The 15,446-nt window shown below is 34.2% G+C and overlaps 1 protein-coding gene across 1 annotated transcript; it reads right to left on the bottom strand.

Moving 5' to 3' along the window:
- Positions 1–2,649: 2,649 nt before the first annotated feature.
- Positions 2,650–4,938, bottom strand: LOC105034258 (gibberellin 2-beta-dioxygenase 6-like). Its single transcript, XM_010909334.2, has 3 exons — positions 4,231–4,938; positions 3,758–4,079; positions 2,650–3,321 (listed from the first exon to the last, which is right to left on the bottom strand). Exons 1-3 carry the CDS (start codon positions 4,785–4,787, stop codon positions 3,091–3,093), a joined length of 1,110 nt encoding a protein of 369 aa, XP_010907636.2. The 5' UTR covers positions 4,788–4,938; the 3' UTR covers positions 2,650–3,090.
- Between the last annotated feature and the right edge of the window lie 10,508 nt (positions 4,939–15,446).

Raw genomic sequence — 15,446 nt, 5'->3', positions numbered from 1 at the left:
GAAGACATGGCAAGCTGAGTCCGCGATATATTAGACCTTTTAAAATTTTGAGCCGAGTAGGAGATGTTGCTTACGAACTAGCTTTACCACCAGAATTATCTAAAATGCACAATGTCTTTCATATTTCACCACTAAGAAAATTTGTACATGATCCAAATAACGTGATAAAGTATGAGCCATTGCAAGTTCATGAAGACTTAACCTATAAAAATTTTTTCTTCCGAATTATTGATCGAAAAGAGCAAGTTCTAAGACGGCGCATCATTCCATATGTGAAGATTCATTGGAGTAATCATGAAGAGAGAGAGGCTACATGAGAGCTTGAAGATGATATGAAGACGAGATATCTACACTTATTAGAAAATGAAGATATGTTAAATTTTGAGGACAAAATTATTTTAAAGAGGAGAGAATGTAATAACCCAGATATTAAAAAAAAATAATAAGAAAGAAGAGAACGGAAGAGGACTCCTGATAGAGTCCGTCTTCCCTCTTTGAATCAGAATGGGATTGGGACTCTAGGAGCCCTAGATCCCATCTATAAATTTCCTCTTCTTTATCTTAAGTAAGCCATGAAAATATCAGGCTTCCTCTCTCTTCTTTCTCCCTTTTTTCTTTCAATGGAGTCGTTGATTGCCTTCACCGTGCCCACCGAAAATCAAGACCGGAGATGCCACCGAAACCAAGGTAAGGTCCCAATCCTTCCTTTTGTCTCTCTTGCTCATCTTCTCACAACCCCAGACCTCACCGCCGGCCATCGATTTTGCTGGAAATAAATTCTAAAGAAGATCTCCTGTTTTCTCCATGTTACCTTATTTTTTTTCTTTCCGTCACTGTTTGCCGTCGTCGGTCACCAGACCCGATCTCTCGACGTCGTCGGGGACTGCTCCACCGGTCGGAGTGGTGGTCAGTTGGAGGGGAGGCCCTTAGTTCGGGAACAAGGGGGAGGAAGGACCTCCCCTGTTCCGTGAAGAAGAGAACCACACAAGTCCTCTGCTCCCGTGAAAAGAAAAGAAAAAGGAAAAAGAAAAAGAAAAAAAAAAGAAAAAAAAAAGAAAATAATAATAATAATAATAATAAATACATGTAAGAGAAAGTTTCTCTCATCTCTCTCTTAAGTCTTTCTCTCTCTAGAATTGGACTTCCTCTCTCTACATTCTCTCTCCATTTTCTCTCTCTAAATTTTCTTCCTATTTTCTTTCTCTAGATCTTTTATCTCTTTTTATAATTTTGTCTCTCTAGGGTCATTCTCTCTCTCTGATTGCATCACAGATCCTAGGATAAACTTGAGATGAAAATATGATGATCTGAGATTGCTCCGAAATTCGTGCAGTAGATTGGATCCTGATCCGATCCATATTCAAAATTGATAACATCGACCATGGTTAATTCATATTAAATCATCCTGATATTACCTCTGATGATCTCAATCATGATTGCCACTTTTAAAGGATACGAAGATTCTCTCTCACTTTCTCTCTCTACTTTCTCTCTCATGATTAACTTTTTCTCTCTAAGAAAGACTATGAATCTTGTATCCAGTCATGCCTTCATCTTTTAAGGCTCATATTGACTTTAACAAGAAGATCCAAAGTTGCTTTGATATCTGTGCTGTATGTCAACCTCATTTGATCATATCAAGGATCTTTCAAATTCAATATTAAAGAATCCTATTGATTGATCTTGATCTTAATTCGATCTATGCTTCACAATTTCTTGATCAAGTCACTTAAATCTGACCCTCAGATCAGAGACCCTGAATTGCTCTGGTATCTAGATGGTCCGACATATCCGGACAACAGTCCTCTTTCCTTATGATTTAACCTTGTTATATTTATGGAATAGAATTTGATAATATTTGATATTTTAAATAGGATTAGCTGATTCTTCTAACGAAGTCTAAAGATCTAAGATGAACGAGGTAAGTGGATCTTATGCTCCTTATTTATTTTTCAATGATCATGTTTTTATGTAAAGAATTGCTATTGATGAAATTATAATTTTTCATAAAATAAGGATCGGCATATGTGATATGAAAAAGCATGTTTTATTATGAGCATTGATTTCATGAATATGTCTTATGAAAATAGCATGATTATGAAGTATGAATTTCATTATTTTTCCATCTATGTATATGTATGCTTTAAGAAAAAAATATAATGATTTCAAAGGCTCTCAGATGGCTATGAATGAATCCCTTCGGGAAGGTCGACATCCGGAGCTAGCATCCACACGAAACATGACCCTGCCAGCGGGTATAAAGTTGGCACATGAATTAAGAACTCTGTCGATTAAGAAACATGGCCCTGTCACAGGTATAATAGTGACTTAGCATGAATATCTGTGAGCAATATTTTGAAACATGACATGAATACATGATGAAAATGATTTACGATTCATGATTGTGAAATATAGATGATTTATGCATGTATGATGAGTTTATAACTTGTTTTGTTATATGTTCTATGAAATGCTTTATTTTGTATTACCTGTTATTTTTTTAAATATTGCATAATCATGAAAAACTTATGTTTGATCCGATAAGGAAGTGCAAGTTCTACTTACTGGGCTAGTGTAGCTCAAATTCTTTTTTGTTTTCTTTTTGTTTGAACAGAGAAATAAGGTTAGGATCGGCAAAAGGAATCCAAGCTTGAAGATCGGCATAGTAAGCTGAAAAATTTGCAACAGAAGTTTAATTTATTTTATAATCATAGATTTGTAGTTATTTATGAATGTTGAGATTCGAATTAGTACTTGCTTTTGGATTTAGATGCTCTGAACCAATATTGGTTCGATTATTTGATGAATAATAGAATTGAATCTTTTTATTTGACGGATTTTAGATGATTACGATGGATTGGCTTCGTGTTATCGTGGGTTCCATCCCTCGGTAGCATGGCCGTGTTATGTCCCGGATTTGGGGCGTGACATAAAGTCTTGGTTTCTGATACATATAAATACAAATGTATCCTAAGAAATGGGTATTCTATTCTTTCTATCATCCCTTCTCATTCATTTTTCTTCCTCTTGTGCAACAGACTCCAAAGTATTATGGTAACAGCGGTAGGTTACTGCCTGTATAGAAATGAGCTATAGGAGGAATCTGGGCAGGCCTACTTTTTGTCCACATCTCTTGACATCCTCTTGCACTTGCTTCCTGAATTCTCCGAAGGTGAAGCTCTTGTACAGGGAGGGCTCCTTGCAGCTCCCTATGGTCGAATCATATGATGGGCAGAAGAAGTAGGCTATGGAATACCTCTCCCTCTTCCCATTGGCCACCACCTTGTGCTCCACGCTTTTGTAAATGTCATTGCTCCATGCCTACATCAATCACCAAATTAGACATTAGGTAAACTTCTAACGAAAAAAATCTAGGAATAAAAGATTAGAGAAGAACTAAATCTTTGTGACTTGGTTCCCACCTCCTAGTGAAGCTTATTACTCGTAACTATCCTTTGATGTGGTATCTATGGCAAGTCGTTTGTTTGAAGTAATAATACAAGCATGGATTGCTAAGGCCTTTGCAAGAAAATGAATCAATTGGGTGCACTATTAGCTATGGTAATGCAGCTTGAGTTGGCTCATAATTGATATGGAGAAGGCCTTTGCTGATTGGTTTTATTTTCAGGAAGGTAAGAATATTGGAGGAATCATGCTTTAATCATGCTCACAAAAAACTAATAAGTGGATCTTAATGGTGTTTATAGATATTAAATCTTTAAAAGTGCAAAGGGTGATGTTGTGAGGCTATGATAACCTGAAAGAGGTCTCCAATGTTGACAAATAGTGCATCTGGATTTGGTCTGACAGCGACCCATTCAGAATCCTTCATCAGTTGCAGTCCTCCAACCTGATCTTGATAAAGGATAGTAAGGAAGTCACTGTCGGTGTGAGGCATCAAACCAAAGGCTTTTTGCGAGAAGGGACATGGGGGATATCGATTCAGGCGAAGGAAGCATGTGCTCTTGTTGCAGTTTTCTGGAAATCCATGCCTGTTGTACCCCAAATTCTGGGCTAGCACACCAGCTAGTGTGTGAGCAAGCTCCGACATTGCAGCCGCAAGCTTCTCCATGACCTCCCTAGCAGTAAGCAAGCATACTAGTTTTAATATGACTACTAGTTTCAAAAGAACTTGAGGTAGGAAAAAGTAAAACTTTTAAAGTTCAAATAGCAGCCTTAGAAAAATGATTTGAAGGACTCTATGATATGTTTTCGGTAATAATAAAGTACCTCAGAGAACTAAATTCTCCATAACAGCAGTTTTCATCTGAAATCTTTGCAAGAGGAACATGAAAGGCTTCTGACCAGGAGAACTGTTTCAGAGAAATGGCTGTTGGATTTCCCCATCTGTAACAGTCATTCAGTAGCCTGGAGCTGACCTTTTTCTCAAAAGGTAGCCTGAACAGCTTCATTTGCTCTCTTCTCATCTCTCCTAGGAGTTCATTACTGATCCCATGGTTTAGCACCTGAAAGAAGCCCCACTCTGAGGATGCCTTGCCTATGGCTTCTATGCAAACCCGTCTCTCTTCTCCATCACTGCTCCTCAGACCGCTCAAGTCTATCAGTGGAAGCTCGCATTCTCTTGTCACTTCATGATCTTGGTTGTATGGATATTTTTGAACCATTTTGGGGTCATAAAGCAGTGCTCGGTAACTCTCAGCTAGAGGTAGATCACACACATGATCTGAGGTCTGCATGGCTTTTCTGGTGATCGTAAATGTTGTCAGATACGAAAAGAAGAAAACGAGCGACAATTTGTAGAGAGTGATGAATGGGGAGTCCCTCATGGGTGGTAGTATTTATACTGTTGCATGGCAGGCCTTGAGTTGGAGTACAAGAGGAAGAAATTTTCAGTGGAAAAAGGGCACAAGATGAAGCAAACAGGTTAAAGTTCAAGGGTCCTGGCACTTGGTGCAATGGGAGCAAACTATTGCAAGTTTGTCCTCTGGTGACCAGGTCCTCAGATCCACAAAGATATGCCTGTTTATTAAACAAATGGAAAAAAGGGGAAAAGAATTGGCTCATGCAAATCCTACCTTTTTGTTTACTTCTTTGACTATCTTAAAGAGACAAATAGGTCATGACATTCTTCTCAGAGTGCTTTCAGAGTTTAATGGGATTTGATTTAGCTTTGGTGATTAGTTTATGCGTTTTACATAACGTGCGGTAATATGTTGTAATATTGACATCCGAAAGCTATTTTCCAGACATTGAACTGGATCAAAAAGATTTAGTTTATCCACCGTTGATCATTTTGGGATTTGCTTTGAATCAGAAAAGGGTTGGTCAAACCTTACAATACTCATCACTGTCATCCCTAATAATGCCTGCTCTTCTGATTTTACAATTCTATTCAAAAGTTAGGAGCCTTGTCCTCGTCCTTGATCCTGATTTGATTATTTAGAAGATGTTTTTGCGATAGCAAGTGTTTCTGAGGCACTATAGAAACACCATTACAATAAAATTGGATTTGCTTTCAATAAGAAAAGGGTTGGTCAAATCTTACAATACTCATCATTGTTATCCCTAATAATGCCTGCTCTTCTGATTTTAGAATTCTTTTCAAAGGTTAGGAGTCTTGTCCCTGATCCTGATTTGATTATGTAGAAGATGTTTTAGCAGTCGCAAGTGTCTCTGAGAACTATAGGAACACCATTACATTAAAATTCTCGATATCCTACATCCGTGCAAGACTTGTCATGTGTCATCTGAGGGATCTGGCCGCCTTCATCCTCATAGCAGTCTCTGCAAGCTTTTCACCTTCTCCACTTAAAAAGAGCATGAGAAGCAACAACCAATTTATTAGCTACGAGTGGATTACAGATTATTAGGCAAATCTTTCAGAGGAGGAAACAATTATGACTTTACATTAGGGAGGGAAGAATGAAGACTATAACTTATACTTTAAATGGCAAATTGACCATTTGTATGTCCTTGCGTCAAATGTTTAATAGAAAGGACAATCGTGGAGGAACCTATACCACTGCTTTGCAAGTAATACTTTATTTGGACGAATAAGGCTCAAACAATAACTTGAACGCTTCACACAATCCGATGATTTGTTTAATGATTAGCTTTTCAAAGCAGTATCGTAGCAACTGGAAGCATGCCCATTTGCTGGAACGTGTGATGTTTCCTTTTCAAGAGGTACACCATGAAATAATGTGATCTTGTGTTATGTGAGACCAATCTCCACCGCAATGTTAATTTTTTAAGACTGCAACAGTTGTTCCGGCTAGAAAAGTTGGGCCTCCTAAGTGTAAGGAAAGTCCATCCTTGATATATCTATTCTTAGATTACCATAAACAGAATTACAAATTGGAAGGAAATAATAGTTTTTAACATGTGTTGTCTTGATTAGAATGGAGTATGCAAATAACTTATATGATCCTAATCATATATGCTAACTTAAGCTTCCATTATCAACAGCTATTACCAGGATGCCTATATATATGGTGGTCATGAGGTAAAGAATATCGTTTCTTCCTCATTAATGCAACAAACTTGGAATATTAATAGACTTGCTATCATACTCAAAGTCCGTTATAATTATATATACACCCTATACATACTATTGTAAACAAGCAATTTATATACAATGCATTGAAAAGATTTCATCTTCTACTTCTTCCATTGTTTTTTTTTTTTTTTTCCTTAACATAGTATTAGAGTCACCATCTAGTTATCCTTATCCACCTGATAAGGTATGCTGGCTTCATCATATTTTATATAAACAACCTCCTTGGGCCTGGTTTGCAAAATTCAATGCTACTATCTTTTGATTTGGTTTTGCTCACAGGTTTTATGATTCTGTTTTTGTTTTCTCTATAAAAATGATTATAATTGGGGATGATCCCGCTCACATTCATGATGTCAAATAGCATCTTAATCAAACATTTGAGATAAAAGACTTAGGAGCATCAAGTTACTTCTTGGGCCTTAAGATTACATCTAGCACTTATGCGTATTATTTATCATAGGTCAAATATGCAACTGATCTCATTTCTAGAACTAAATTAATAGAAAGCATGTTTACCTCTATATCTCTTGAGACTCATGCCAAATCAACACCCATTGATGGAACTCCTTTTTGTGTTGCTATTCATTATAGATAGTTAGTTGATGATCTTGTATATCTTATGGTTAAGCAGTCAGATATAGCTTATGCCATTTATATCATCAGTTAGCATACTATAGCTCATCAATCCACTCATTATACTACTATTTTTCATATTTGACGTTATGTTAAGGGTACTTTAAGCTTGCATTTTATTATTAATTTTTTTCTATACTTGAGTGCTTACACTGATGATGATTATATTGATTCTATAATTGATTTTGATAATTACCAAATTTTGAGTAATTATCATATTAATCATGTATTTTAAGAGTAGATGTAGGATTTTAAAGTATTCACAATGAAAAAATCATCATTAGAAAAAATTTTCTAAGATCCTAAGCTAAAGTACTCAAAAGAACAAATTCTCAAAAATTTGGATGGCTCGTTATGAAGAAAATAAAATTAAAAAAAAATATTATTTGAAAGTATTAGGATAAAAAAATTCAAGTTTGAGAGACAAAAATATAAAAAAAATAAAATTAAAAGGTTTGAATCGACTCCAAGAAGTCGAGTCTAGCATGTTGGTATTAAGTGTCACAGATCTTAAGCTAACTCAAGCATCTTTTGAGTCGACTTTGTCATGTAGATAGCACTGGCACAAATCTTGAGCTGACTCAAATACTGTTTGAGTCAACTCTCTCAGGAAAGATAAAAAGATGGTTTTCTAGACGCCCTTTTGAGCCGACTCAAGAAAATATCGAGCTAACTCAAGAGAATCTTTAGCTGACTTAAGATTGCTTGAGTCGATTCAACATATTTTGATAGCTCTAACGACTAGTTTCTGGAAAGCTATAGAATTAATTTAGAATGATTTAAATGGTCAGCTTTTATTCTTTAACGGTTAGAAACAACTAGTTTGGCTTCTAAAAAAGATTTAAAAGCTTCTAAACTCAATGAATAGCCAAGATTAAGGGGATTAAAGAGTGAAACATTCAAATTGGTGAGAGCATCATTAAATACACTTGAGGAAGGAAAAAAGAGAAGAATTAAGCACAGAATTCAGAGAACTTTCAAGAGTAATATTCTTCATCATTTTCACATCCTCTCAAGCATCCAAGGAGAGGAGACAAAGCTACAAAAGAGCAATCCTTTAGTATCTATTGACCTCATGATTGATTTTGATGATTGTCAAATTTGAGTATATTATGTATCTAATCATGTATTTTAAGAATGGTTGTAGATTTTTTCAAGTATTAAAAATAAAAAAAATTTCATTGAAAAAGATCTCCACAAAATCACTAAGTCAAGATCTTCAAAGAAGGATTTTCAAGTTTAAACTTAGTAAAATTTGGACAAAATAAAACAAGGATGGCTCTTTATGAAGAAAATAACATTGGAGGATGAAAATATGTTTTAGAAGCATTAGGACTAAGAAAATTCAAGTTTGGAAGGTCAAACAATGAAAAAAAATGAAGTTGAAAAGTTTGGAGCCGACTCTGAAAGAAATCGAGCCGACTCTGTATGAAACGGGACTGAAACTTTGGCTTAACATGCAGCTGAGCTAGTTTGAAATGGATCTGAGCCAGCTCTCTCAGAAGGATAGAAAACTATATTTTCAGGATGCCTATTCGAGCCAGCTCGACTATAGCTCAAGCTAGCTCAACTATAACTCAAGCTAGCTCGACTGCACCAGGACAGCAATAACAGCTAGTTTTCATATCTAACAACTATTCCAAGCTCTTTAATGGTCAAAACACACTCTCAAGCCTCTTCCAAGGTTATAAAAAGCTAGAAAAATATTTGAAAAATGAGATTAAGTGGATTGAAAAGAGAAAACAATCAAATTTATGAGGAACATTGAATATCTTTAAAAAGAAAGAAAAGAGAAGAAGTAGTGCACTATTTTAGAACTTTCAAAGTGTGATCTTCTCCAATATCTTCTCTATCCTCTCAAGTATCAAGAAGAGAAGTTGAAGTTTCATTTGAGCAATACATCAACAACTTCTTTGGGCATCAAAAGAGTTCTATTTTCTATTTTTTTTTGTACTGAAATTTTTATTTCTTGTATTTTATTTTCTTTACAAGTTTTTTGGAGAGAAGAAACTTGAGATTTGACCCGTCCAAGTCCAAAATTGGACAAGTGTAAGGTTTGGTTGGTGAGTCTGAAAAACCAACTGGATTGTTAGTGTGCCCAAAAAACTAACAGTGTAAAGGTTTTGGTTGGTTGACTTGGGTTAAAACTAATTAGATTTGTTAGTTAGCCCGAAAAAACAAACACACTATAATTAAGAATAGATTATAGTAAAAATTTTAAGGGAAGCTTGGAGAGTGGATGTAGGAGCGGATTACTCCGAATCACTATAAATCTTATGTGTTTGTGCATTGCTCTCCTTCTTGCTTCATATACTTTCAATTTTTACTTTTCATTAGAATTATTTATTGCATAGTTCTATTGTTCATTTTGCTTGAGTTGTTGCACATATTGATCATCTCACAATCACTTAGATAAGTTAAAATTTAAGCCCACCTTTGTTTAAATTTTAAATTTAGTTAAAATTTTTAATCAATTCAATTCATCCCTTCTCTTGGATTGCTATCTCTAGACAATAAGTGGTATCAGAGCAGGTGCTCTATTATTAATTGTTGACTTAGCGGTTAAGGACCAAAGATCATGGCAATCCCAAGTGGTCTTTTATTTGTTGAAAGTCAATCCACTTCTAAGCCACCACTTTTTGATAGAACAAATTATTCATTTTGAAAAATTAAAATAAAAATTTTTATACAAGCTCTAGACTATAATTTGTGGAGAATCATAACTAGAGACCACACACACCCATAATTAATATAAATCGAGTTCTCCTTCCCAAGCCCAAAAAGGATTGGGATGAATATGATAAGAAGATGGCTCAATTAAATATAAAAATCATCAATATTCTCTATTATTCTCTTAATGTACATGAATTTAATAGAATATCTACTTATATATTGGCAAAAAAAATTTGAGAAAGATTGGAAGTGACTCATGAGAGAACAAGCTAAGTAAAAGAGTCTAAAATTAATTTGCTTGTTCATAAATATGAAATATTTAAAATAAAAAAATATGAGTCAATTTTTGAAATATTTTTTAAATTTATCGATATTATTAATACCTTGAATGGCCTTAGGAAGACTTGTACTAACTATGAACTTGTTTGCAAGGTTTTAAGATCTTTATCAAAGGAGTGGAAAGCAAATGTGATGATAATTCAAGAAGCTAAAGATCTCACCAAGCTCTCCCTAGAAGAACTCATTAGTTCACTCATGACACACGAGCTGAACTTAGCTCAGAAGGAGCAAGAAGAGGAGCCAATGTACAAGAAGTCCATTGCTTTCAAGTCCACCGTCAAATTTGAAGGAAGCAATGAGTCGGATGATGATGATGATGAACATGAAAGTGAGGATGATGAGAACACGGTACTACTCTCAAAAAAATTTGAAAAGTTTCTCATGAAAAAAAGAAGGAGAATAAAGAGAAGAAACATGTCACTAGCAGTAAAATGCACCCCAAAAGAACAAAAAAAAAGAGCTATGCTAGGCATATAGGGAGATAGTGATGCATTAAGTTTGGATGAGGAAGAGGAAGCATCAAATCTTTGCCTCATGACCAATGAGGATGAGGTAAATTTAGAAAAATCCTCCCATCTTACTTTTGATGAGTTGTTTGAGGCCTTTGATGATTTAATGTATGAATTCAAAAAGTTGAGACTAAAAAATAAGGAGCTCAAAAAGTCTAATCTTAGTTTAATAAAAGAAAAGAATTATCTAGCTAAAGAAAAAGAAGAATGGGTGAAATATAAAAATTCTTTAGTTAAAGAAAATATTGAGATGAAAAAGAAATTTAAAAATTTGAATTTCTTCCTAAATAAAAATGAAAATCTCCTAAAAGAAAACAAAGAGCTTTTGGGAGAAAATAAAAAATTAAGAAGAGAGATTGAGATTTTGAAATCCATAGCTGAAAAATTTACCCTTAGTTTTCAAAATCTTCAATCAATAATAAATAAGAAAAAGACTGTTTTCAATAAAATAGAAACTGGTTTGAATTTTTCAAGAAAATAGTAACATACTAAAAATATGTTCACAAAAATTTTATTTGAAAATCATTCCATTAAATGCTTTAAATATTATCAAATTAATCATAAAATTTTAGAGTGTGATATTAAAAGAATTGGTCATACATTAGTCAAACAAATTTAAATTCTAAAAGGAACCTTGAGCACTAACTCCTACTGAACTAAGAAAGCTTGGGTACCAAAAATTGTGAAATGATTTTGTAGGTATACCAAGGATCCAATGGAGTAAAAAAAGAAAAATTATTTTAGATGGATGCCTTGAAAATGAACTTGGATGGGTGATGATGTTGGTAAAATCTAAATTTTTCTCATATCATGCCATCAATGCTTGTTTGATTGATTCTATTGATTTTAATGATCTATCTATATGGTTTCATATTATGTTTACTTGCTTGAAATACTTTTCATATTTCGATAAGATTAGTATGATTAATTGATTAATTTTAATAATTTAAATATTTTGAGTTTTTTAAAGGTCAATATGCTCTCCTCTATATATCATGTTTTGAATAAAATGAAATTATCTTAAAATTTAGCATAATATCTTAACTTCCTCTTATCAATTTTGTAGTTGAGAAACTTAAATTAAAAAGAAGTTTAACTAACTATAAATGTTTTGATTGCTAAAATGATAAATTGAACTAAGTTTTGATATTCTTCTATAAAATGCAATTGTTGAAATCTCCTAAAATTGTATGAACTAAGAACTTTGAAAATAAGTCATCTATTCATAAAACATTATGTGCTTAATATCCTGCATTGCATCTTAGGAGATATTTGTTTGCTTAATTGAAAGTTACCTTATTTGTAACACAAAAAAAAATTTAGAAAAATATAATGTTTAGCACTTATTATGAAAAATAGAGGAAGAAAATACTAAAGAAGATAATAACTCTTAAAAAAATCTATTTAATTGGAAATGGCTTTGTTTACAAGACAAAGGGGGAGAAATAATTAAGATTGTTAAGCATGCATAATTTGATTAAAAAAGATGGAGAAAGTTGAAAAGTAAAATTTTTTACATAAAAAATACGAGGAGAAAGGACTTTGAAACTTAATAAAGAAAATCATTATTAATCTTAAAAAAAAATTATTTATGAATTTTCACATCATGCTTGTTTTGATTTAATCTTATGAATTTATTTGAACATTTCAATGATTTTATTTATTGAAACAGATTCATACCTTGTATGCATCAAGTTTCAAGCTAAAATTCAAACCACAAATTATTTTCTTTATTGATTTATTTTTGAAAAATAAATTTAAAAATTACTCTTCTTAAATCTTCAAGTGGTATCAAAGCAAAAGTAATTTTACAAAGATTTTTTTATGCACATCAAAAATTCTATGTTATATTCATATTTTCAAATGAGTTTCAAGCTTAGATTTAGAAATACATTTCAAGTGATATTGTTAGAATTCGGAGTTTGGTGCATGCATATGTGTTTTAAAAATTTTATTTTCTAAATACCATAGTGGAGAATAAGATTAAAATATTTTTAATCTAAATTATACATGTATAAAAATATAAAATCATATGGATCTATCTCATATGCTGAAATTGATATATGTTAAATTTAGATTGTGATCAAATCATATACCTGTTTTGCAATCTTTTTCTTCAAATCTGGATTTGAAAGAGAAGAGGTTCTCTCTTAGCCACACAAGTGTTTGGCCTCTACGAATATCCACTCAGAATCAGCTTGAAACAATCCTCTTTATTTGAATTTTTTCTCCAAAATTCAGCTTACTGAATTTGAACGAAGCCTGGATCGCGATCAATCTTCTTCTTCTCCTCTTCTCTAGCCTTTCTCCTTGCTTTGTGCTACTACAAAACACCAGGGATCAGCAGCAAGAGGATGCCCCAACACCCCTTGGTGTGGAGAGGAAGGGATGCCCCAAGTGAAGGACATTTGGACGTCCAAGGGAGGGAGAAGAGAAAGGGAGAGGAAGAGAGGGCATGGGGACTTCTTCTAGGTGTGAGGGGCTGCTGGTTTTGATGCTCTAGAGTTTTTAGAGAAGGTCCCTTTAAATAGGCACAAGGATTGAATCCTGTTCAATTACATAATATAAGTCTTACTTACATTGGGTTTTATATTAACTTAAGTTATCTAACTTACTTTAGGAGATCCTTTAGGCACCAAAAATTGGAGCCCTTGCACCCATAATTAGACACCCCAAAACACATCCAAGAGACGCCTCATAGGAGAACTAAAAGCTCTCTAATCAATGGACATGCCTAGCTTGATCAAATCAAGGTGGCGCCCAAGAATAACTATTAAGAAAATTAATTAGGGACTTGCACTCTTAATTTAAATGATTCATAACCTTAGACACCCAACAATTGAAATCCAATGAATCTTATTCATTTAGGTTATTAATAAGTAATTAAGTTAGAATTATCTTATCGAATAAGAAATTTTAATGGGAAGAAGAATTGGATCCAACCATGTGGTAGCAAGGTTACCATGAACCCAATAGGTTTCTCTAAACCCAATTGACATTTTATAAGCTCAATTGCTTATTCCAGGCCTAATCTCTTTTTTGTATGATCTCATAGGTTCAATTCTTTCTGGTAGTAGACATACAATAATCTCTATCATCGTATCATTGAAACTCTTTTCAATGGATCGGAATAATTTCACTCTAACTCAGTAAGGATTGTCGATCCAGAACAATCCTAGTGAGCTCTCACAATCCACTAGTGATATCTAGCAGTATATAGTGACAACCCAGTAGAACTGAAATAAATCTCTATGTGTAGTTAATGTACGATTCAATCCCTCTATCGTGAGTCCGACTAGATGGTAGGTCATGTAAATCGTCAAACCTCATCATCAGTCATATGATAGATTCAATTAACTCAAGTCCAGTTGTGACTTCTATGAAAACTCTTTTCATCAATCATACTTTGTGGCTATAGACTCTTGGACTTAGCCTCTCAAATCCTATAGGACTATTTTTTTCTATCAAGGTCGAAAGATCCTATCTTGATTCACACCCCACTCCTACAGTGGACCAACTGTCGCCAACATCTACTACAAGGGCTCATTGAGATCCATGTTTGTGTGTCAATTAAACTCCAGCAGCCTCACTGTGAGTAGCAGTACCATCTCAAGTCAAAGGACTAGTCACATAACTACAGCATCGAGATAATCACTGATGATTGAATAGAAATTCAAGTGATCTCTTGTATGGTCATGCTCAGTACTAGTTGTTCTCTAACAACTACCCACACTTGTCATCCTGTGTCTCTACACAGTAGATCAGAGACTCATCTATCCTGAAAGAAGTGATCTATGCACCAGTCTATTCAGATCTATCACCATCCTCATGATGATCCTATGACTGGGAGTATTTAAAATTAAATACATATCTCTAATTCTCAACACCTTGAGAATATGTATCGAAACTAATTTCATAGATAATTCAAGGATACATCACACTTGAATAAAAAAGAACTTATCCTTTTATTGATCATATTAATATATTAAGTACAAAATTATTTCTAGATTTATTATAATGTGTCAGCCATATTGGCTTCTAGGACATACATCTAACAATCTTTCACTTAGACTAAAGCCAATTGCCATAAATCTAAGTCTCATATTCTCAAGGTGGACTTCCATTTTTGGTTGGCTCAACTGCTTAGTCAGCAGATTTGCCACATTATCCATGAAGTTTACTCTTTGTACCTCGACATATTTCTTTTCGAGATAGTCACGTATGATATGATATCGTCGCTCAATATACTTCAATTTCTGATGAGACCTTAGCTCCTTAGCAAGTGCTATGGCTCCATTGTTGTCGCAGTACAATGGTATGACATTCGATGTCATAACCTCAAGTTCTACAACATACTTCTTGAACCAGAAGCCTTCCTTTGTAGTATCCGAAGCAGCGACATACTCAGCCTCCGTGATCGAATCCACTATGATGGGTTGTTTGGAACTTTTCTAGCTAACTGTACCACCATTGCAAATGAACACGTACCCTGATATAGACTTTCTATCATCAAGATCAGACATGAAGTCTGAATCAGTATACCCCTCGATCGCAACTCAGAATCACCTCCAAAGATCAAGAACAAATTCTTAGTCTTTTTAAGTACTTAAGGATATTTTTCACAGTTATCCAGTGCTCCTCATCTGGATGCGACTGATACTTGCTCATGACACTCACATTAAGGGTAATATCAAGTCGAGTACATAGCATAACGTACATGAGGCTCCCTATAGCTGAGACGTAAGGAATCCTACTCATGCACTGCACCTCCT

Source organism: Elaeis guineensis, chromosome 4 (assembly GCF_000442705.2).
Source record: "Elaeis guineensis isolate ETL-2024a chromosome 4, EG11, whole genome shotgun sequence".
Taxonomy (NCBI): domain Eukaryota; kingdom Viridiplantae; phylum Streptophyta; class Magnoliopsida; order Arecales; family Arecaceae; genus Elaeis; species Elaeis guineensis.
This window is presented reverse-complemented; position numbering and strand designations above follow the sequence as displayed.